This window comes from Manis pentadactyla, chromosome 8 (genome assembly GCF_030020395.1).
Source record: "Manis pentadactyla isolate mManPen7 chromosome 8, mManPen7.hap1, whole genome shotgun sequence".
NCBI lineage: Eukaryota > Metazoa > Chordata > Mammalia > Pholidota > Manidae > Manis > Manis pentadactyla.
The window spans coordinates 107,188,355-107,211,299 of NC_080026.1; the positions used below are offsets into that span (position 1 = coordinate 107,188,355).

Consider the following 22,945-nt stretch of genomic DNA (forward strand, 5'->3'; position numbering starts at 1 on the left):
AACCAAGTACACACGTATCCTTTCTCCTCATCTCTAGCACCCAATACAGTATGATGCCGTTGTACTCAATAGATAGTTAAAGAGTTGGATTAAAAGATAGCACTGACCTCTTCACCATTTTTCTTTCTGCCCAAAGCATACTGTTTTGTTGCTTCAATAAATCGCACAGGGATATTATATACTCGCTTATTAAAAAATACAACTAGTGTATATGGCTGTTTGGAATCATGGCCAGAGCTTTTCCGAATAAGAAATGATCCATCCTGTTTAAAAGAAAAGCATAATTATTGTTAGTAATACTTATATTTCCACAGATAGAAATTAGCTTATGAAAAATATATTAAAGGAAAATAATTTAACTATATGATCTTTATTACTGATTAGAATTTATTACTTGCCAAGAAAAATCTTCACTAAAATATACTCTTATAGAAAATCTTGAATGAGGTCAACGCTAGTTCTTCTGATGCTTTAAATAAGATAGTATGTTTATAGGATTTAGAAATGTGTGAAGGAATACGTTAAGATCAAACCTAGAGGGCATTCTTGAACTAGGAACAATGTGCACAAGTTGCTTATGAATAAAAAAAAAGTCAAATTCCAAAGCACTATAAGAATAAAGCAGAAATTGGGAATCAAATCACTTCAGCTGGTGAAAATTCTCTCCCGAAAAAGTTACATTGAAGCAGAAAAAAGTTGTGACAAACATAATGAATTTAATTAAGTATTCTAGAAGCATAAATTCAAAATTTATGAACAAAAATGGACAAAAAGCAGGAAAAAGAAATGCAACAGGAGTTGATCAAACTCAGGAAAGAAACTGAAGAGAAAGATAAACCTATCTTAGAAATGAAGAAGAAATTGTAAGATGCTCAAGGGACAATAGCCTCAAATGAAGATTTAATAAATGGCTGAAGGAAGGCATGGAAACAACGAACACAGGAATAAAAAGAAGGAGAGAGAGAATTTAAAAAAGAAGTACAATAGGTTCAGAACGGTTGGAATGAAAGAAAAACAAAAAAGGTCCAAAATGCCTGTAATGTAATTTGAGTCCTTAGAGGAGAAAACAGAACAATGTAACACTACTACTTTTTGAGACTATAATTTTTTTTCTCTTGTCATTTTTTTTTTGAGAGGGCATCTCTCATATTTATTGATCAAATGGTTGTTAACAACAATAAAATTCTGTATAGGGGACTCAATGCACAATCATTAATCAACCCCAAGTCTAATTCTCAACAGTCTCCAATCTTCTGAAGCATAACGAACAAGTTCTTACATGGTGAACAAGTTCTTACATAGTGAATAAGTCCTTACATGGTGAACAGTACAAGGGCAGTCATATCACAGAAACTTTCGGTTTTGATCATGCATCGTGAACAATCAAGTCAGATATGATTATTCATTTGATTTTTATACTTGATTTATATGTGGATCCCACATTTCTCCCTTATTATTATTATTATTATTTTAATAAAATGCTGAAGTGGTAGGTAGATGCAAGATAAGGGTAGAAAACATAATTTAGTGCTGTAAGAGGGCAAATGTAGATGATCAGGTCTGTGCCTATAGACTACATATTAATCCAGGCTAGACAAGGGCAACAAAACATCCACGGATGCAGAAGATTTCTCTCAAAACGGGGGTGGGGTGGGGGTGGTGAGATTCTAAGCCTCACCTCTGTTGATCCCCAATTTCTCACCTGATGGCCCCCCTGCGACTGTGCCTGTCTTAGGTTGTTCCTCCCTTGAGGAATCTTACCCGTTGAGACTATAATTTTTAAAAATGTATTGGAAATAAGAGACAACTTAAATCTATATGTTGAAAGGGCTTCCATGTACCTGAAAACATTGACCTAGAAATCAACTCAGAGACATATTCTGTAAAACAATTAGATTTTAAAGACAAAAGTCTGCAGAGCCTTCAGACTAAAAATCAAATTACACATAAAAGGATTGCTAATTACACATTAGCATCAGACCTCTCAAAGTATCCTACAGAATAAGGCAAGCCAGTGGAGCAACATTTAAAAAAATTCAAACCGAGGATTTTTATATCCAGCCGAGATTTCCTTTAGGTATCAGCCTATGAAAAACACTTTTGAATGTGCAAGAACTCAGGGAATAATGTAAACACAGTTCTTCCTGAGAATCTACTGTAAGGTGAGCTTCATTAAACAAAAAGAGATAAGTGGGGAAACCAGAAAGGGACTGATGGAAAACATTTAATATATTTAATTGTAAAGCCAGGACTAAAACAAGGGTGGCAAAAAATCAGTATGAAAATGTTATATATTCTGACAAAGCAGATGCAAGTGAAAAAAAATGGGAGGAGAAAAGAGAAAGAAGGGTAAAAGTACCATTTTCATCTTGGATTTCCCAGACTGTCCCTACTGTACCTACATGATTATGCTTGGGCTCCAAAAATTTATTTCCAGGTGATTTTTACCATCTTGACCTCTATCTTTTATCCCGTGCTTTGATCCAAAATAGCCTATTACCTCTCTCTCCTGGATGGATCTCATTAGCGGCCAAGCCTGACAAAGATCTCCTCCTGGGGTCTTCTTCTCTCTCAGTTTGGAGAGAAGTGGGGCCTATGGATGCTTATCGAGATGAAAGGACGAGTACAAACGCGGTGGAGGAACACAATGGGAGATGCTTGAAACAGAGGAGGGGGTGGCGGTTCCTCTTGAGGAAGTAAAGAAAAAAGATCCCTATATCCATAATTGATGCAATAACTTAATTAGTTCATTCTCAGGATAACAACTGTCTATTGTAGGTTTGGAGCAGACTGTGAGATTTTAAAAGGGTCAAACCTTATTTGATCTATATAATGCCTCTTCAGCTGACTTTCGATCACAGGCACCAGCGTACCATGGCTTACAGTGAATGTCAGCTTCCTGTGAAATAAAGGGCATTGTTATAAGCATGAGATGGTCCTTCAAAGACTTTTTTGCATTGAAACCAAAGTCCCATTTTTCATTACCAAGACAGTCCTAACTACATTTGGACCAATAATTTGAAAATAAGTTTTATGCTTCTGTTGGTCAATCACAGGATTATATAATTGAGTTTTTTTCCTATTTGGCCTTAGATACCAACCTTAGTATTTGAACATAAGAACTAAATCTTGCTGGATTCCTGAATCATTTATTCCTTTCTCCTAAATAAGTTATAATCTGCATTTCCATTCTTATCTTATTGTTGTTACATTGTGGAGCACTTTAGAATTTCCAAAGTGTTTTTTACAAATATTATCTTATTTGATTCTTGTAACTACTTTGAAGGCAAGGAGGATACATGCTATCACCTCTATTTTTCATTTGAGAGAGATTGCTCAAGTCTTCTCTCTTTTTTAAAACTGTGCTTTCTGTATTTTAATATCATATGCCTCCACAGATCTATTCTGAGAAAAGCCACATAGTTTAAATAGAATCTATGTGAGAGGAAGAACAATAGAAACAACGCACTTCTTTGCTAGTTTTGAAAAAACACAAATAGTTATTTAGGGCCTCTAGAACATAAATTAGAATAAATGCAGCTTGGTCTTAGTCAATTGAAAAAAAGAAGTATTCTATACCCATCAACAAAGGACAACTCAAGCCAACTGAAAATATAGTCTGTTCTCAAGCTTCATTCCAAACTCTCTCTTACAAGAAGACATCCCTTCCCTGCAGTTTACAGGTAACAATAAGAGTTCATTACCTGTTCTGACAAACTGGAATTAGATGAAAATCTGGGTAATAGGCCATCCACAGTTGGGCTCCCCCCTTCTGAAAATCCTGAAAAAGATTTGACTTATCAGTGGATCTTCATGACATCTTGAGCAGTTACTATACCTATACCTCAACACTGCAGTAGGTGGTACAGGGGATGCACACACTGGAAAGTCACACCCACACCAAAAATCCTCAGGAGCAATTCTCAAAACATGGTCTGAGGACTCTGGAAATCCCAAGATCCTTTCAGAGGCTTACGAGGTCTTTTCCAAATTCATCTTTGTGAAGCCCAGTTTTCTTCATATGCTCCAACCAAAAAAACATACTGCAACAGACTGAATGTAGAAGCAGATAAAGGAATCCAGTTGTCTCTGTCACTCCAGGCATTAAAGAGGGTTTAAAAAATGTAAAACAATGCCACTCTTCCCAATAAATTATTTTTGTTTGGAAAATATAGTTATTTTTCATAAAAATATGTAAACATGTGATGAGATAATATTTTTTAAATGGATTAGTAAATATGTTGTGTTTTTTTAATATATTAAATATCAATAAAAAGAGACATGCAAACCTAAGTTCTTTGGGTCTGCATTGATTTTAAGTATTAAATGTTCCTGAGACCAAAATGTTTGAGAATTGCTACCTAAATGTGGTGAAACATGAGAGAAAATACTCAGCTGCATTCATTCATTCACTCATTCATTCTTTTGTGCCTACATGGATCAAAGCATTGGGGATATATAGCAGTCAACAAAACAGCAAAATGCCCTACCGTCCTGGAGTTTAAATTTTAATGGAGTGAGACAGGCAATAAAGATACACATATATTTACATATATAGAATTACAGAGTCATAAGTGCTAGGGAGATAAATAAGCAGGGAATGGGCTGGGGATAGTCCTGGACAAAAAGGACGTTTAAATAGGCTGGTCAGGGAAGGCCTCACTGAAGTGACACTTGGGTAAAATCCACAGGTGGAGGGAACAATGAATGCAAGGGCCTGGCATATTTGAGGAACAGAGAGAGGGCCACTGTGCCTGGAGTGCAATGAGGAAAGGGGAGAAGAATAAGGTGTAAAGTTGTAGGTAATGAAGGGACCAGATTTGTAGGTCCTGGTGGACCCCTTAACATGACTTGAGCTTTAACAAGCCTGGTATGGGAAGCTTTGGAGGGTTTGAAACAGAGTAGTAACAAGCTTTGCCTGTCTTTTAACAAAGTCACTCTGGCTGCAGGGCTGGAAATAGAAGAGCCAAGGGCAGAGAGTGGAAGCCAGATCAGTGTTCTTGCAAGCCCAAGTGGGAGGTAATGTTGGCTTGGAAGAGATGGTGTCAGTGGAAGTAATGAGGTTGGATTCCAGATATCTTCTGAAGCAATGCCTGGAAGGTGTGTGAAGAAAGCAAGCAAGGAGTTATGGGTGACTCTAAAGTCTTTGACCAGAGTAACCAGAGTTGCCCTTTGTTAGGAAGAGAAGTCTACAGGAGAAACAGGCTTAGATGAGCTAAGTGCTTCAGATGAAAGTGCCTTGGATGTCTACAGGCAACACTGTACTAACAGGAGGGAGCAAAGAGGGCTTGGCCGGTCAGCACGGCTGGATGTGAAGGAAGTGCATGTTCGAATAGGTGGGGACAGTACAGCAAGAGAAGCTGGGTAGTTAGGCTTTCCCAAGGCACACAGTGCAATGTGGCTGGTGGCTTCTGCAGTCTGGGCATTTGGTGAATTCGAGGCTGACATTTTCTGATCCCTCAATATGTGCCAGTTCCATTCTGTTTTGCACATCTTAGCTTATCTTGTACTCACCTCAGCCCTTTGTGGGAGGAATTATTAGACCCCGTTTTACAGGTGAGGCCTTCCCTGTCCACCCCATCTGAAACAGCAACCCTCAGTGCCTCCATTGCTTTTTGCAACCCCATTCCTGCCACCTTAGTTTGGCTTTTTTTTTTTTTCATAGCACTTCAGCATTCACCTCATACTATATGATTTATCTGGTTGCTTATTTTTCTTGTCTGTCTCCTCCAGTAGAATAGAAGCTCCTTAAGGACAGGGCCTCTCTTTTATTCACTGCTGTATCCCCTGCATCAGAACAGTTCCTGGTACGTAGCAGATGTTCAAGAAGTATTTGTCAATTGAAAGAATGACTTGGGTTGAAAAACAATGAAAAGGTTTGCTAAAGTTTTCCATAGTGAAAGAATTTCTATAGCTAAACCATTTTCACTTTGTTCAGAATCTGAAGAAAAATTATATTTGTTTCATTGATTTAAGATGAATAAAAATTATAACTAAAACCTAATAAACTGGTTTATATTTAGTATAAAGGCACATGACTAAAAAAAAAGAATTATTTTCTTTATTTAAACTTATCAAATCTTGATTATTTTGGAATATTTCACAAATTAGCCAGGTAAGGTAAGGTTGTTTTGTGTTTTCATTTTTTTCCTACAGGATTTGAGTTACTATCTGCAAGCCTGACTTCACATATCTTTAGAGTAATGTCTTGTTTTGCCTTGAGAAAATGATACAAATATTTGCCAAATCTTTTCAGGGATCTTTTGTAGATCTATTTTGTAATCCCTAAAATGTATTTTAGATTTAATTTAAATATCTATCATTAGTGAAGACCTTCTATGTGCCAAGCACTACACTAGACACTTCCCATATGTTGTTATACTTTATCTTCCTATTTTGAAAACAGTTTTATTGTTTTATAAAAACAAAGAGACAAATAAATAAAAGCTGACAAACATGACCAGTAAAATATTCAACCAATACTAAAAAAAAGTAAAAATGATCTCCAATCTATTTACTATTTGTTTTAACTCTTGGCCCCATTTTACAGTAGGGGAAACATGCTGGAGAGGATGCTAAGCTCCTGCAGCTGAAAGTGGCAGCGTTGCAGTGGAACCCGGACGGCCCAGACTTGAAGATCCAGCCTTTACCACTACCTGATACTGCTGTGCATGACTTTGTGTACTTACGTGGCAGAGGTATGGGTTTTTGATGGATTTGTCTGAAAGGAAGAATTTCAGATTAATTAAATGGCAAAGCACACGATGAGTAAGTTTGCCTTTCTGTTGCACTGAAAATGCTCTGAACAGGTGCATCACAAAGGAGTCAACACGAATGGCAAACGGAACACATCTAAAGGTCAGAGAGGCACCAAAACCTTCAAGATAAATAAAACTGTTCCCTTTAGTTTTTAAAAAGGAGGAACCCTGACCAAAGTGTTAGATTTTAGTTATATCCAATAGTTAACCCAAATATTAGGTCTCTGATTTTAAGCAATTCTTTTAAAGTTGTTACCTACTTACCATCTTTTTAAATTTAATTGCAAAGCAGTGAAACAGATCCTTACCAAGCACTACAAGCTGGTATCACTGTAGAGTGTAACAATGTAGACAGTAAGGAAGCTTATTTTTAAAGGAAAGGATTCTTACTTCTGGGAAGAAGGAAACACTGGTGACTGCATATTTTCTTGTCTGTGACTCAATGCTCGGTGGCGTTCAGCAGGTATAGGTTTTTCTGCATTCAGAAAATTCTCATGTTAGGATTATATTGAAATATCTGTCTGCATGCCCAAACCTAGCAACATCAACCAAGAAGAGCTGGATTTGGTCAGATGTCTTCCCGTGAACATGTCCTTCATCAGGATGTCAACTATTGTGCACCTGTCAGTCTGGTGATGTGTTTGTGCTATTAGGACCAGGCCTCCTACCTAGCAGTGTTACAGGCACACCCTACTGCCTCTGCATTCACCTCTTGGCAGTAGACATGGGGACTGAAACTGTGCAGCCGGGACCTTTAAGTGTGTTAGTACAGGTGCATATCAGAAGATGAGTGCATTTTAGCCACTCCTACTATGTGTCCTCCACACATGTTACATCTTGATGTGTCTTCAGTAGTCATAAGATCTGGTGTAAGTAATTTATTACTTATAAGATGTAACATAATAGAGTTTGCAAATAATCTACTCTTTTTGAAAATTAATTTAGAGAATTCAAGGTTATTCCTGTAATATTGTTGATCTCACTTGCATTTCATTGTGTTTTCTGTGTGGGAGAGGAAGGGTTGGAGTTATAATGAGTACATAGGGAAATGTATGTAACCTGAAATGTTAGAAATTTATATTGAATTTCATATTGAATTTCACTGCTGAACCATTGTGAAATGTGTTATAAAATATTTTAATGTTTTATTCTTTCTCAGATTTGGCCTAGGGTATATTAAAATTCTGGGTATATCTACAGGGGTGTCTCCTGCATGAAAGAAAGGTTGAGAACTATTGATCTTCCATTACAGGAAGCCAAAAGGGTTAAAAGCAGTAAGAAAGATTCAAATATTCAAGCTATATGTTGTGACCTTCCTTGAACAAATTATATTTTAATGAGGAAACTTTGTCCTAATAGTTCATGCAGGAGAAAACTCAAAGATTTCAAGATCTTAGAGGCTTAGTAGACTTAGGTAAAAGGCACAATTTTCAACTTTAAATTCTGGTCTTCAAATTCAGTTGTATTATCAAGTTATTTTATATTTAAATTTTCTGGAAGACAATTTTATTTTACAATGTAAACCCATCATAAAGTAACTTATGTATTACAAAAAAAGAGAGATTAATACAGACTTCAGAGTTCCTTGTGGTACAGCAAAATTCAGAAGTCTTGAACTTCTGAACATCATGTTTCAAGTTTGTGGCAAGTTACTTTGATCTGACACCTGAGATATTTTGTTCATGACTTTACAACTTGGTAATTTCAGAGGGAGAAAAGAACCTATTAGGTCTCCATGGCCTGATGAGCTTTGACCACACCTGCTTTGCCACTGCTATGCTGGAGGCTTCCTTCCTAGGTGAGAAGAGGCTGCTCACCTACTTTGTGTTTGGATGGCCATTGCCTCTGCTCTTGAAATAAGTTACAAAAGAGGTGGTATTCTAAGCTCCTGCACTGAAAGTCCTTTGGGAAGGAGGACACCCAAGCCACATACGGCATGCCTTGAGCCCCTTCTCTGCTGGTTTTCAGAGGCTCCCAAAGCCGTGAAATTTGCACAGGTTTGTACTTGCTTCCTGCAGAGGCTCACCCTAGGGCTCCACTACCACTGTAGGCCTCTGCTCAACAGGCATGGAAGAGGTAAGGAACGGGAGGATAGCAAAGGAAAAGCTGAAGAAAGCAAGAGAGCAACAAGGGAGTGATGCCTCAGATACAGTCCTGGGGATGAAGATGTGGGAAACAGGTAAACAAAACCAATGGAGAGATTACAGCAGACAGAGTGTCCAGAGTCCTGTGTCAGAGAAACCAGAACACTATGTAGATGTGCCCATACTGACCCAGGAACCGGTGAGAACAGTGCTCACTGAATGTTAACGCTCGGTGCCTCCCGGTGTGGAAGTAGATTGGTATAGTACCTCAACTTCTATATAGTGTATTGAATGTTGGGATTATGGATGATTCTTGCTTCTTTCTTTTTTCCTCCTGGTATTTTTCAAATACAAATTTTTAAAATGGAAAAGCGCTAATAAAAACTATATGTAAGGTTTTTAGCTTTTGATAAAACAAAGAACGGGAAGCATTTGAAGATATACTAAGAAGACAGACATTTGGATTCAGAAAACATTATTTTGAAAACTTAGCAGAACAACTAGTTCAAATAAACAGATATTTTAAAATTTCATTACTTTAAGCTATTAGTTCTAAGATCCATGGTGTCTCTAAGTAAGTCTTCACATTTGTGTATGGCCATGGCTCTGTCTCTGGCAGGTCATACCTGTCTGCAAACATGTGGGTTTTCAGCATGCAGACTGTAGCCCACCCCACAGATGCTGTGGGGAAAGTTTGGGTCCTGTCAGCTTATTGCAAATTGAAGGTCATTTTGTATAGAAAATTGAGTTTCTTACTTACAATTGCCTATAAATAATGAATGAAATTTAGGAACACATTTATATGTAAATACTTAATTAAAGAAACTTTTAGAGGACATTCAAAATAATATACATTTACCTTCACAAACACTTGAGGCATTCTGTTGAGAGGTAACTGAAGTCTATTAAAAAAAAGTAAATGGCAAGGATATTCAATACAGTGGAATGTAGAAATAAAAGTCAAAGCAGTATTATTAAAATAAATATTTAGGGAGAACATTTCTTTGATGCATAGCTGTTCTTTCAATCACAAGAACAACAATTAAAAATACAGTCCCCAGTGCAATCTTTGCATTAAGCCACAATGGGCTGGAAGTGTGTCCTGGAAGAAGCAATGACATCTTGGTGTAGGGACCTCTCTGCTCTGTCAACAGGCTTGGTGGATTCCATGACCGCCAGCAGCTGATGGGCAGTAGCACTTGCACACTGGAAATCTGGTACCTAGCTTGGTCTCAGGGCCCTACTGTGTCCTTTGCTACGTGATTGTAAGTGTCAGGCTAGAGAAAAGGTATCTGTTTAAGGGGGGCTTCCTCAAATAGTGGGCTGGTCCTGGTTCTCCACATTATGGCCAGAATGTGAATTTAGTCAGTTGTATGTGTACCTGATACCCAGTTGTCAGCCATTAGTTCTCAGGCCGCAGGCGGGAAGCAGGCACAGGGACTTCCCATGGGGAAGGCAGATGTCAGGGAAAGCAGGGAGCCTGGCTTCCTCCTTTGCTCTGCTGCTCACACTCAGTGGAGCCTCAGGGGCCAAGTGAGGATGAGCCCTCCCATTGTAGCATCTTCCTCAGCTAACTAAGGATTGCAAGTTTTTCTTGTATTATCTGCTCAGCAACTTCAGTTGCTAAAATTGCTATATTCACTTTATCTGGAAGCACCGTCAGCTTCAAATAAGTGGATAAGAATGAATATTGTAGGAAATATGAAGCACACTGCAATGCAAAATTAACTTACCATCTTCAGTGGTGTAGCTGATTTTTTCCTGGTGGATAAAAAGAGATTAGCTTTGTTAAAACACAACGAAGATGAAGTGGAGCTGAGTAGTTATTTAACTAGAATAATGAAGGTGAGAAGGGTGTGTAGGAAGACTGGACTTGAAGAGCCAAGAGGGGTGGGAACAGGAGTTAGTCATGATCCTCCTAGCCTTGGATAAGGTCTCCTGACAGATGGCAGAGGGGTAACGGGATAAACAGGAGTGCCAGTTACCAGGGAGTTGGGATAAGCTGGGAATGAGCTCTCATTTCAGTCTGCTACTAATTATCCTGTGAACTCAGACCTCTTTCTCTCAGCTCTGAGGCCAGCCTGAGCTTTAGTTTCCTCATCTGTAAATGAGGACCAGAATCAGTGTTCCCAGTGTGTATGCAGAGCCTTCCCCTCCCCCAGCAGCACCTGGGGCTACTGCCTGAGGACAAAGGGTGGAGCTAGGTGGGTGGCCAAGCAGCTGAGGTTGTAGCTGGCTCCTCCCGTGCCAACTTCTGCGCTGCTTCGGACGACCATTCTCTATTAAACATCTGTCTAGGATTTCATTCCAGAGAAATTAAAGACCAACACTGGATTGCATTGAAAACCACTGTGATTTGTGCTCCTGAAGGTGCTTGCCTGAGCTAGCATTCTGGTTTGTCTTAATTCCAGTAGAGATTGGAATGTAATATTGCTAAGGTTTTATGCTTTCTTCTATGTTTATTTTAAATACTGACGGTGTGCCTCTCTCTTTCCTTCTCTCTCTCTCTTGCTCTGTTTTTGCTGAAAGCGGGAAGATTAGGGGAAGAATAGTAACAATTCCCAAGTGTCTCTAAGATGCCTGGCACTGGGTTAAGCTCTTCACATGTTATTGAAACCTCACAGTGACCTTTAAGATGGGTATTATTATTACATTTTAGAGATTAGGAAACTGAGGCTCAGAGAGACAAAGTAACTTGCCCAAAGTGATAAAGCTGAGCCAAGAGAGAAGTTTCAGCTAATAAACCTGTGAAACGAAGAATATTTTTGCCTGTGAAGCAGAGGCAGAATTAAGGTAATAATCATGCAGGCAAGCTTTGGATATATTTAAATTGAGCCAATATGAATTGTGGGCTCACTGTTTGTAATATTAACACATTACAATACTTGCCTGACAGTTTACAAAGCTCCTTAAACTCAATGAGAAATAATGACTCTCGTATCTCCCCCTGGAAAGGAAGCCCGGCAGCGTCGCTCTGATGGAGCGCTGCAGTGTACGCCGCTCAGTGCACACATTTGTTTACAGACTGTTCCCTACTTAAAAGAGAAGCCAAGGAGTAGAAAGTAAAGATGAAACCTGCTAGTGGGTCTCAAATTATTCAGGTGCTGGAACTTCTCTCTTGTGGAAAAGAAGTCAAGGAACTCAAGATTTAACTACAAATTTATGGGAAAAAGACCACTAGTTTTTATTTCTGTAGGGGTGCCTGTAGTCCAACTTGAGGCATGCCATGGGGGTGGAGAAGAAGAACGGGCAGCAGGGTTTCATTGCCACACTCTTAGGAACACACCTATTGTAATGTGAGTTCCACCTGTACCTGAGCTTGGCCAGCTGTGTTCTCCTGGATGGAAACAGCAGAAAAGTAACCCCTTGCCCCCAGGTCCTCAGGCAGGACCCCTCTGTGGATTCCAGGCAGGCCCTGCTCACAGCAGTCGTGGAGGCCATCCACTCAGATCTCATAGAGCTGATTCTCTAAGACAGGTACTCACCCTGATCTGGGCAGTGGAGATGGCGCAGCAGGTGAACAAGGTGACTTAGAGTCCCAGACCCCGCTGTTTCGACCTACGCAAAAGTATATACAGGTCAGTCTCCAGTTCTGGAACCTGAGCTGATGGTCACAGTGAAGCCTTTTTGACAAGCTTGCATATTTTTTGTTACTTTCAGTTAAGCATGTATAGGTAGTTACACTGAAGCTATTGGGGAAAACCTATAGACAGACGTGAAGAAACATTAAATAAACGTCAATTTACAAGCTCAGAAATAGGATGTGAATTAGTGACTCCTAATCAACATTTCTAAATGCCCTTCTTTTGCCCCCCCCAGAGGAAAAGTCTGAGCCCCTGATATGCGGGCTCCGTGGGAGCCCCACAGGGTTCTATGGGAGGGAGTCAAGAGCTCACACTTGGATCTATGTACATACACTACACAAATGTGCACATCACAGGTGCCTAGAGAGAGGGGCACCAACCCACCACTCCTGATACATACCCACAGACATTGCTCATTCATACCCACTCCCACATTTAGCATATACACCTATGGGCACATTCAGAGGATATCCATTCATTTCTGAGTTCTCGGGACCTTTGCCAATTGCACACACGGAGGCAATGGTAAGCTACTGAGGTTACAGAAGGGACCCAGAGGACCTTATCCACTACATTCAGTTTCCCCTCCCCCTACCTGAAGGTAGAAACTAGACAATTATTATGAGAGAGGAAGGTGAGAGACAGGCAGAACTTCGTCACTGGGATAGAGAGCAGACCTGGAGGGCAAGAGGCCAGAAACCAAGCCAGCTCCCCTCAGTGTCTCCTGGCTGCCTCCTCTCAGGCTGATGCTCACCTGCCTGGACATTTTTGCTCAATGAGACAAAGGCTGTTTATTGAATTAGATTGAACTGAATAACTATTTTATGAAGAACATACTACATTTACAAATCTGCAATTCCTAGTGGACTTAAAAGAGGTACTCTGAAAATACAGATTTGGACCTGCTCTCCAAGTGTGTTATTTTAGTTTGTGAGATAAAGCCCATATGTGTAAACACTGAGATAATAATCATTACCAAGAATTACTGAGACCCTGGTATGTGAAAACCATGTGGAGGCACTAACACTGGGGTTGTGGAGAAGGTGAAGAAGTTGACCTGGGCCTCTGCCCTCCCAGAATTTATAACAGAAGGCATGCCCCTCATGCCGCATCATCTACAGGCCCACCTGTTCCAAACACAACAGAGGAAGAGAGGCCTCAAAAAGCATTACAAATAGCGACTTCAGTAGAAAGAGGCCGTCACTCAGAGCCCAGCTACTCTTCTTCCACACACAGTTCTTACAGAGCGCTAACTTCTGCAGGCACTCACAAATGAGCCCAGCAGCCCAGAGCACGATACTGACTCCATGCAGGGACCTTCCCCAGCGTCCCATAAAGGAACAGCCCTCCAGTGTCGCTCCTACTTACAGTTACCCAACCTAGATGTGATTTTTAAAAACATTTTGAAAAAGAGACATTTGGAATGTTTAACATTTCATGTGACAACAAACTGAAATGTCATCTGTATATGTAGTATGAATCCAACTGGGTTTCATTAGTGAGTGTACCAAATTGATACTGCTCTTCAATTTCTTGATACATACGGTGGCTTTATTAGAAAACCCTTGGCTACTCATAGGTTTTGATGGAAGATTTCAGGGAAGGGAAAAAAGACAAAACAAAACCCTTGTTTGAAAAAAATAAGGAAACAGAAGTTGTAAGTCCGAATTTCCTCCCAGAGGGTTTCCCTGCTCTGAAATGCCAAGGGCTTGTTTGGCCTGGGCACATTGCTGCTGTGCCCTGTGGGTCGGCTGCTCTCCTAAGCTTCCCCTTCCTTCATATCTCCAAACGTTCTGCCAACGTCTTCTTTTTCCCTTCCTTCCTCACAAGTAATCCCTGCGATCTGAGGAGAGGGAGGGCATGCCATGCCTGCTTTCCTCTGTGACGGAATGTAAGCGCTGGTAGAAAACCTGTGGTCTTACATCAGGAAAACAGGGTTCTACTTATTCCTCTGCCACCAAACTGGCTAGGTGCCCTCTCACAAGTGACTGTGCCTCAATTTCTCCCTCTGTGAAATGTGGACACCACCACCTACCTTAGCTAACTCAGAGTTATGGAGTAACTTTGAAAATGTCAAAATTTAGCCAAACATAAATCAATATTGCTGGAAAAGGATTAAAAGTATTTGAAGGTCAAAAACCTTACGCCAAGTGAAAGCAGCCAGATGGAAGACTTCGTATTGTATGATTCCATCTATATGAAATATCCAGGGAAGGCAAACGTCTAGCAACAGAACCCAAACTGGGGCTGGGCTGGGGACGGCGTTCACCACAAATGGGCATAAAGGGTCTTCTGGAGTTGGGGTGGGCATGGAAATTTTCTAAAACTGAACTGTACTGATGGTTCCCAAACTCTGTAAATATGATGATTTACAAAAAATATTGAATTATACATGTAAAATAGGTATGTAAATTATAGCTCATAAAGGATCTCAGTAACTATGATCGTTGTTATTTTTGTTTTATTATCTTATTATCAACTTCCCCAGTATTTCTAGGTGCTGGGCACTGTGCCAGGTATTTTAAGCCTCACATAAAATTAAGTGGAGCAAACAGAGGCTCAGAGAGGTTAAGTGGCAGGGCTGGGGTTGCTAACCAAGACCATTTGAGTTTAAAGCCTCGGTAGGCATTTTCCTCTCCAGCCAGCACTTCATAATGTTACTCTGGCATGGTTTGGCATGTCACATTCACCTGCTTCTTGTCCCTGATGTGGAGAAGAGTAGTGAGATGGAGGGGTGCTTGTGCGGATGCCCCTGGGAGGCTGGAGGTGGACTCCTCTGTGTCACAGGCCAGTGACCCTGTCTGCTGCTCTGAAGTCAGACCCAGGGACGTGACTGGGGTAGTCCTCACTGCCCCTGGTACCCTCCTCACTGTGGGATCCTTGCTTTCTGGCAATGCTGAATTGTTACTGGAGCACTCCAAAGGAGAAATTGGCAATAAAAAAGAGGGAGATGTGTCCAAGCATATCAGAGGGGAAAATTCACTTTTTTTTATTGTATTGAGCAAAAACTGTTAATGTTTGATTTAGCAGTGTAGACCTTGCATAAGCTGGTGCTTACTAAAGCTTCTCAACTAGGAAAACAATTTATGTTAGCTTGTTTTCTACCACATATATTTTATGTGCCATCCTCTTTTCAGTTTTGCACCCAATGTTGGTAGGTTTCCTTATCCTCAACAATCCCAATGTTGGCATTGTAAGCCCTTGGGATTTGCTCTTTTCTGGCTATTATAGAAACCCTATTATCATTAGTAAGGCTTGCCTACTTAGCTGGAACATCCTCTCACAGGCACTGCATGAACTCTTACAAAATTGATTTAATTTAATAACTGCAGAACAATTTGGGCTGTAGGTAAAATTCAGTTTGCTCAACAGCAGAGAATTGTAAATTCCAAAACTCCTTCTCTATTTTAAGAAATAATAAGATAGAATACTTCTTAAGTGCTATTTACTTAGAGGAGGTTCAGAAATACATGCCCTGTCTACCCTCTTCTGACACAAACTCCAAATCAGCCAGAGGTTGTACTGCTTTCTTCTAAATGCTGTCATGCAGATAAATCTCAGTGGGCTTCAGTCGTTCAGTTTATCTGGACCAAAGATTCTCCAGTACCATTGTCACTGACTTTGCACCCTTTTCCCTACAGGACATTTGGTGATGCCTGGAGACATCTCTGCTTATTGCTACTGAGCAAGGGTGCTACTGGCATTTAGTGGGCAGAGGCCAGGGATGCTGCCAAATGTCCTACAGAGCGCAGAACAGCCCCACCGCAAAGATTTATCTAGCCCTAGTGCCAACCGTGCCGAGGCTGAGCAACCCCGAGTTAAACTTTATATGGAAAGGAAGAAACACAGTCATTCTCTGAGAAGTGTACATGGTACTCTACCAGGCTGGTCATGAATCAGGTGGGCTAAATAAGGGATTCTAAATAGTAAAACAATAAATAATAAAGAGCTATCTTTTTTTAGCGTGATTCATATATATTTACTCATTTAATTCTCACCTAGGTGTAGATGCCAATTTCTCCTCCACTTTTAGCAGAGAAGGATACTAAAAACAGAGAGATTACTGAGCTTGTTTGAAGTCTGGCACCCCACAAGCATCAGAGCCAGACCTGAACCCTCTGGCATTGGAGTCCGTGCTAAGTCCTGCCACGGTGCTTCTCACTACGGGATGCGGCGAGGCGGAGCCTGCTACCATATGCAGTTTGCTGTGTAATCCTCAGCAAGCACCTTATTAGCCATCAAAGAGCCAAAAGCAGCAGTGACCAGAGGCCAGTGCCATGTGTGGTGCTTTGACAGAAGCATCACTTGGAACCTTAGCACTTTCATCACCCGGGAACTATCTGAGGCCTTTAAAGATGGTTATTCAAAGACACAGGCAAGTGGACTGACTGTTCCTTTTATAAACATCATCTCTGAAAATTCTACTGTTTTTACACGTAGAAAACCACTCTGACTGTTCAGGTTTGTCCCTCCCAAATTATCTTGCTTTCTCCCTCCTCCTGTTCCTCTTGCCTATATCCAGGAATCATTAACAGGAAATTATATTTGCTTGTTCAGGCTTGGTTTCTTCATCTGGTGCCTCTAGTATTAAAATAGAGCTATATCAGATTAATAGAATACTAATGAATAATAAATCCAATAGGCTAATGTCCTCTTGATGTGCCATATGGTACTGTAAATCCAACCAGTTGGGGTACCCATTCACCATTTCAGCATCTACTGTGAGCCAGGTCCTGTCTAGGCCCTGGAAACACAGCTGTATCTTCATGGAACTTGCGATGTACTGAGGAAGATTACCCTGACACCCAAACTGATTAGAGAACAGATATGGACTGAATTTAAGTTGAATGAGACTTATGGCAAAGGAAAGCTCTCAGAGGGCTACTGAAACCATAGGAGGCTTTCTGGAGGGGGAGACCTCAAACTAGGCCTTGAAGGATGGGCAGAATGTAGTGTCATAAAAGTGAGAACAGAAACAAAGACCAAAAGGCAGAATCCATGAAATACAGGCTGATTGGTGTATCTGTGTTTTAGGAAGAAGAGGTCCTTGTAAGACAAAAAGAGCATTTTAAGCTGCAAACACCAGAGCTTATTAAACTATTATTCTAAAGAAGGCTTTAGGCCTTCACATCTGTTTCAGTGAAAGGTTTTCTGTTCCAGTAATAACAGCCCTTCTCCTGAGTTGTCAGGAGTCAGGAGTTTCCACTGCAGCTGGGACCAAAGCAACCTCTCCATAACATTTAAGGTTAGCATGTTGGAATTTATTCCCAGAAATTAAGATGAGCTGGACAAGGTGGTTCTGACCTCTACTCCCCAGATATGAAGAGCCTGTAGATTATGAGGGAGAAGATAAATAACATAATAATTTGTTAAGAGGATGAACAATTGAAGAGAGTATGTGTGTGGCGAGGGGGTAGGTAGGGGAGATAATGGGGCAGGAAAAGGGGGAGAGAAGGCTGAAGAGGAGCTCCTGTACCTTTCTGTGCTGTAATAGAGAGGAGATGGGGGCACTACTCAGCATCTTGGCCCTCAGTCTCAGGGTTGCCAGAGCCTATAGAACACAACTAGGAAGGGCTGAGTACTCATGGTTTGGGTAGGGGTGACATGGCAAAAACTAACTGGGTAATGGGATGAAACCGGCAGCATTTGGAAGCATTCAGACACTCATCTTGGTGACTGAGGAACAAGCCTAAGAGGCAAGGGTGGACTGTGGAAAACAGAAGGTGTGAAGTGATAGAAGTAAAGCCTGGACTTGGTGGTGAAACTAAAATGGAAAAGCAAATTCAGGAAAAAGGAACAGCAGGCTTTGGGAAGAACAAGACACTCCAAGACATGCAACTTAGAGGCTGACATGCAAACAAGAATAGGGACACTCAAAGTGTAGGCAGGTGACAGATGCACTGAGTTTGAGGGGTAGGAATGTCAAGGTATTCAGAAGAGAAATCAGGCCAGGGTTGGACACCAGAGAGTTATCAGCTTAGATAAGAGATGTGAAGCCAGAAGAATGTACGAATGTCCTAAAGGAGTGAAAAATAATACTCTACCGAGTACCTACTGTGCGCCAGGCACTGCAGTGAGTTTCCCACTCATGATTTCAGAATTCTCCTGTCACAGAACAGAGGATCTCATCTCTATTTACAGGTGGGAAAATCTGATGCATGGAGAGGGGAAGTACAGGCCCAAAGCGGTTCAGTTGGCAGCTGGAGGCAGGAGCTGGGGTTCCAACCCAGGAACATCTGATTTAAAACCCAAACTCCGAACCACCACAATATTCTGAAAGAAGAGTGGAGGGCTGAGGGCTGGATGATGCAGATATCTTTAGTCAGGGGGAGGTGAGGTGGAGGAGAATCCAGCAAAGTGCCCAGTGAAGTAGGATGAAAACTGGGACTTGTCTCCTAGAGGCCGAAGGGCATGGAGGTGAGAGTCACTTTAATATAGGTGCCACCAGACAGTGGATGAGGACAGTGTTACCAGGCCTTCCTGTAACAGTTTATGAAGAAATTTGGAAATACAAGTGATTATTTCTTAACGTTTGATCTGAAGTTGTTTATCTTATTTGGAATAGATCAAAAACCAAATGCCAAATGCAATCATTCCACACCCCACCCCCAAAACAAAAACAGAAAACATCCTCAAATCATGCATATACTTCACCTGAAACTGTCCCTGGAGGAGAGGCTGGCTTCGAAGAGGTATTTGGCTTGGTTGATCTATTCACCCTGGGAGCTTGAACATACAAATATATAAAATTACATATACATAATAATTATAGATACAGTCTACTGAGGGAGATTCACACTTACGAAAAAATGCATCCTGGAAATTACTGGTCAGATCAGGGAATTTGCAAAGAATCGGAGATACACATATTGAACACATAAGCCATTAACAGAAGGCTTCTGAGAAGAAATCTCTTTAGAGTGAATATATTAATGATTTTTAAAAATCAAATTATTTTGTGATAAGATAATTTGTTAAAAAGAATACTGGCTTCTAATTTCATTTGCCAAACTGGAGGTCTAGGAGATGAAAGAGTTTTGTTTTTTTATCAGAAGCATATTGAACCTAATAGTTGAGGGATCAAATTAACTATCTCCCCTGCCATGTGCAACATATATACCATTTCTCTTGGATTTTGTGGGGCTGTTTTTGGCAGGGATGGCAGTTTAGTATGTATTTAGTATTTTTGTTTCATAGTGATAGGTGACTCAGGAATGGGTCTTGAAGATGCTGGTAATATTTAGGGAGTGCAGGAGAGGGTTGCTGTATAATGGCAGGGTAAAAACAGTAAGGACTGCTATGTAGGAGTTCATCAGATAAGTACTGTTACTTGAAGAAGCATCATTTGTACAGAATTATATTCTCCATAGTGACTATATCCAGAGTCAACATGCAGTGTTCCAAGTCTGATCTGAGGGTATGTGGCATTGGCTTTCTAAGATCATTTATTTGTAATTGCTTTGTTATTCCATGAACAGTTTACAAGCAAAATGTTTCTCATGGGCCTGAGGTAGTATTAAATTTAAAGAAACAGGACAGAGTATATTTCACTCCTTCATTTTTTCAGTCCTGCACAGAAATTGCTCCTGGTTGCAATGTTTGTAAGGCCAACATGGTGGCCTGTGACTTAGTATTAGGTTTTGTGAGCAATCCACTCTAAGTGAGGACATCTTTACCTGGGCACTTCCATAATGTGAGCTGGGAATATTAAATCATGGAAGAGGATGGAAGAGGGATAAAGGCTGTGAAACACGGAGATGGGTCACTCACTGATGCCTCTACTCTACCTGCCAAAGAGGGTGAATGCTGTGGCCACAGGAGAGAAAGGCCTGGGCACCATCCCTTCTGGGGCCCTGAGTGCTTGCTACATGCCCCCATCAGCTGCTGGAAGTTTTCAGGTGCTTAAAACTACAAAGTCTTGCCTTTTTCAGATGGAAGTGGACTGCTTTCTGTGGGATGAATATAGTTTTCATCTTCATCTTCCACAGGAACAATATAGTCAGCCTAAAAGAAATGCAGAAATGAATGAGGAGAATGCTGTCCATTCATAGTTTACTGTATGGGAAGGAGGGGTTTAAGAAAATCTTTATTAAGATAATTTCATATACCATTAAATTTTCTATGTAAAGTATATAATTTGGTGGGTTTTAGTATATTCACAGTGTGCAACCATCACTGCAATCTAATTATAGAATATTTGAATCACCCCAAAAAGGAACCCTGTACCCATTAATCATTCACCATCCATCCCTTTCCTTGACCTAGTCAACCACTAATCTACTTTCTGTCTCTAAGATTTGCCCATTCTGGAAACTGCATATAAACAGAATCATGCAGTATGTAGTTTTCTGTGACTTCTTTCACTAGCATAATTTCAAGGTTCAACCATCACAGCTTCATTCCGTTTTTTATGGCCAAATAACATTCCATTGCATGAATATACCACACTTTACTTATCCATTCATCAGTTGATGTACATTTAAGTTCTTTTCACTTTTTGGTTATTATGAACAATATTGCTATGAGCATTCATGTACAAGTTTTTGTGTAGATGGACATTTTCCTTGTGAATATACCTAATGGAATTGCTGGGTCATTTTGTACCTCTATGTTTAACAGTTTGAAGAACTGCCAAACTGTTTTCCAAAGTGGCTGCACCATTTTTCATTCCTACTAGCAATGTATGAGGGTTCCAGTTTCTCCACATACTCAGCAATACTTGTTGTTATCTGTCTTCCTGATTATAACTATTCTTATAGGTGTGAAGTGGTATCTAATTATGATTTTGATTTGCATTTCCCTGATGGTTAATGATGTTGAGCATCTTTTTGTGTTCTTATTCACCATTTGTATATCTTCTTTAGAAAAAGTTTATTCAACTCTTTGCCCATTTTTAGTTGAGCCATCTTTTCTGTTATTGGGTTATAAGAGTTCTTTAAATGTTCTAGATATAAATCTCTTATCAGATATATAATTTGCAAATTTTTCCTCCCGTTCTGTAGGTTGTCTTTTTACTTTCTTGGTGGTATCATTTGCAGCACAGAGTTTAAAATTTTGAAGTCCATTTTATCTATTTTTTTCTCTTGTGCTTTTGGTGCTGTATCTAAGAAACCACTGTCTAACACAAGGTCATAGAGATTTAGATCTACGTTTTCTTGTAAGAGTTTTATAGTTTAACTCTTACACTTAGGTTTATGATACATTTTCAGTTAATTTTTGCATATGGTATGAAATCAGAGTCCACTTCATTCTTTTACATGTAGATATGCAATTTCCTTAGCACAGTTTGTTTTAAAAAAATGTTTCTTTTCCCATTGAATTGTCTTGGTACCTTTGTCAATAATCAATTGACCATAAATATAGGGAGAGAATGATTTTATACTGAAATGAGACAAATGAGGTAATTAGACCTCAAAAGTGGGTTTTACAACTCACCATAGTGGGTAGCCAAGATGGGTACTGGGAGAAACAAAAAGCAAATATTTATTGAGCACTGATTGCCAGGTGCTCATCTAGCACTTTACATTAATCTCACAACCACCTAATAAGGTAGGTACTACTATCAGCTCCATTTTAAAATGAAGAAACTCAAAGAAACTGAGGCACAGAGCTTGGTCAAGGTCTCATAGTTAAAAAAGTAGTAGAGCTAGGATTACAGTTCAAGAATTGAGCACCCATATTCTTATGCACTAGAGTCTAGTACCTTCCTTCCCTTCCTCTCTTATTTCCACCATCTCTTCATTTAATTGCTATTTCTCATCTCTTTTTTCACCTCCAAACATGGCCAAAAAGTAACAGGTAGTTCTACTCACACAACATCTCAATTCTGCAGTCATATTTAGAGACCACCTGGCTGAAGGAGATGAATCTTTGAAATAACAGACCTCGGGGGTGGGGGGAACCTTGATTGGCTCTTTTCTAGCTGAATCATCAGAATCAGAATTTCTTCCTGAATCCTGTCAATCACAGGTGGCAACTTGCTCCTCTGTGGTATAGGGAACATGGTCCTCACCTCTGTTATGTCACTGGCCTCATTGTGTTACACCACAAATTCCTAAAGGACCTTCTTTGTGTTTGTGTTCCTTGAGCACAAAAGATTGGATTGAATTGAAATTGGCCCAATAGTTAAGGCTGGGAAGAGAGTGGCTTAGCAGCATTGCATAATGGTGATGCTGAGCAGCTGTGGTATCCCTGCAGGATCCTTTTGGCTCCATGGGCCCACCCTCTGGATTAGCTTGTAGCCCGAGTGTCCCTGGATTAGTAGTTTGTAGCCCAAGTGTCCACCCCCTGGATTAGTTTGCAGCCTGAGTATCCACCTTCTGGATTAATCTTTAGCCAGAACGTCCACCCTCTGGATTAGCTTGTAGCCTGAGTGTCTACCCTCTGGATTAGTTTACAGCTCGAGTGTCCACTCTCTGGATTGTAGCCCCAGTGATACGTTGTCAGAGTCCAGCCTCTCTCCCAGGGGCTAGTTCCTGTGAGAGGAGAGGCTGATGCCCCAGGGAGGCATGCCTACCGT

General features: G+C 40.4%; 2 protein-coding genes across 8 annotated transcripts in view; one reads left to right on the forward strand and one right to left on the reverse strand.

The window, feature by feature from the left end:
• Positions 1–22,945, forward strand: part of ZNF518A (zinc finger protein 518A) — a 125,292-nt gene that overhangs the window by 65,221 nt on the left and 37,126 nt on the right. The window contains exons 7-11 of one of the 6 annotated variants that reach the window (XR_008998969.1): positions 6,551–6,698; positions 8,467–8,556; positions 9,997–10,107; positions 12,320–12,420; positions 16,068–17,366. The gene's annotated coding sequence lies outside the window, so the exon portion shown is untranslated. Of the gene's footprint in view, positions 1–6,550; positions 6,699–8,466; positions 8,592–9,996; positions 10,108–12,319; positions 12,421–16,067; positions 17,367–22,945 lie in introns of those variants that run through there. The other 5 variants (XR_008998970.1, XR_008998971.1, XR_008998972.1 and 2 more) reach the window with 5 other exon arrangements.
• Positions 1–22,945, reverse strand: part of BLNK (B cell linker) — a 95,617-nt gene that overhangs the window by 8,712 nt on the left and 63,960 nt on the right. For both annotated transcript variants that reach the window (XM_036886534.2, XM_036886535.2), the window contains 10 exons: positions 20,349–20,430; positions 19,081–19,152; positions 12,328–12,400; positions 10,576–10,603; positions 9,702–9,744; positions 7,149–7,233; positions 6,690–6,721; positions 3,705–3,781; positions 2,816–2,899; positions 108–263 (listed from right to left, as the gene is read on the reverse strand). In XM_036886534.2, coding sequence (XP_036742429.2) covers positions 108–263; positions 2,816–2,899; positions 3,705–3,781; positions 6,690–6,721; positions 7,149–7,233; positions 9,702–9,744; positions 10,576–10,603; positions 12,328–12,400; positions 19,081–19,152; positions 20,349–20,430 — 732 coding nt within the window. The remainder of the gene's footprint in view (positions 1–107; positions 264–2,815; positions 2,900–3,704; positions 3,782–6,689; positions 6,722–7,148; positions 7,234–9,701; positions 9,745–10,575; positions 10,604–12,327; positions 12,401–19,080; positions 19,153–20,348; positions 20,431–22,945) is intronic.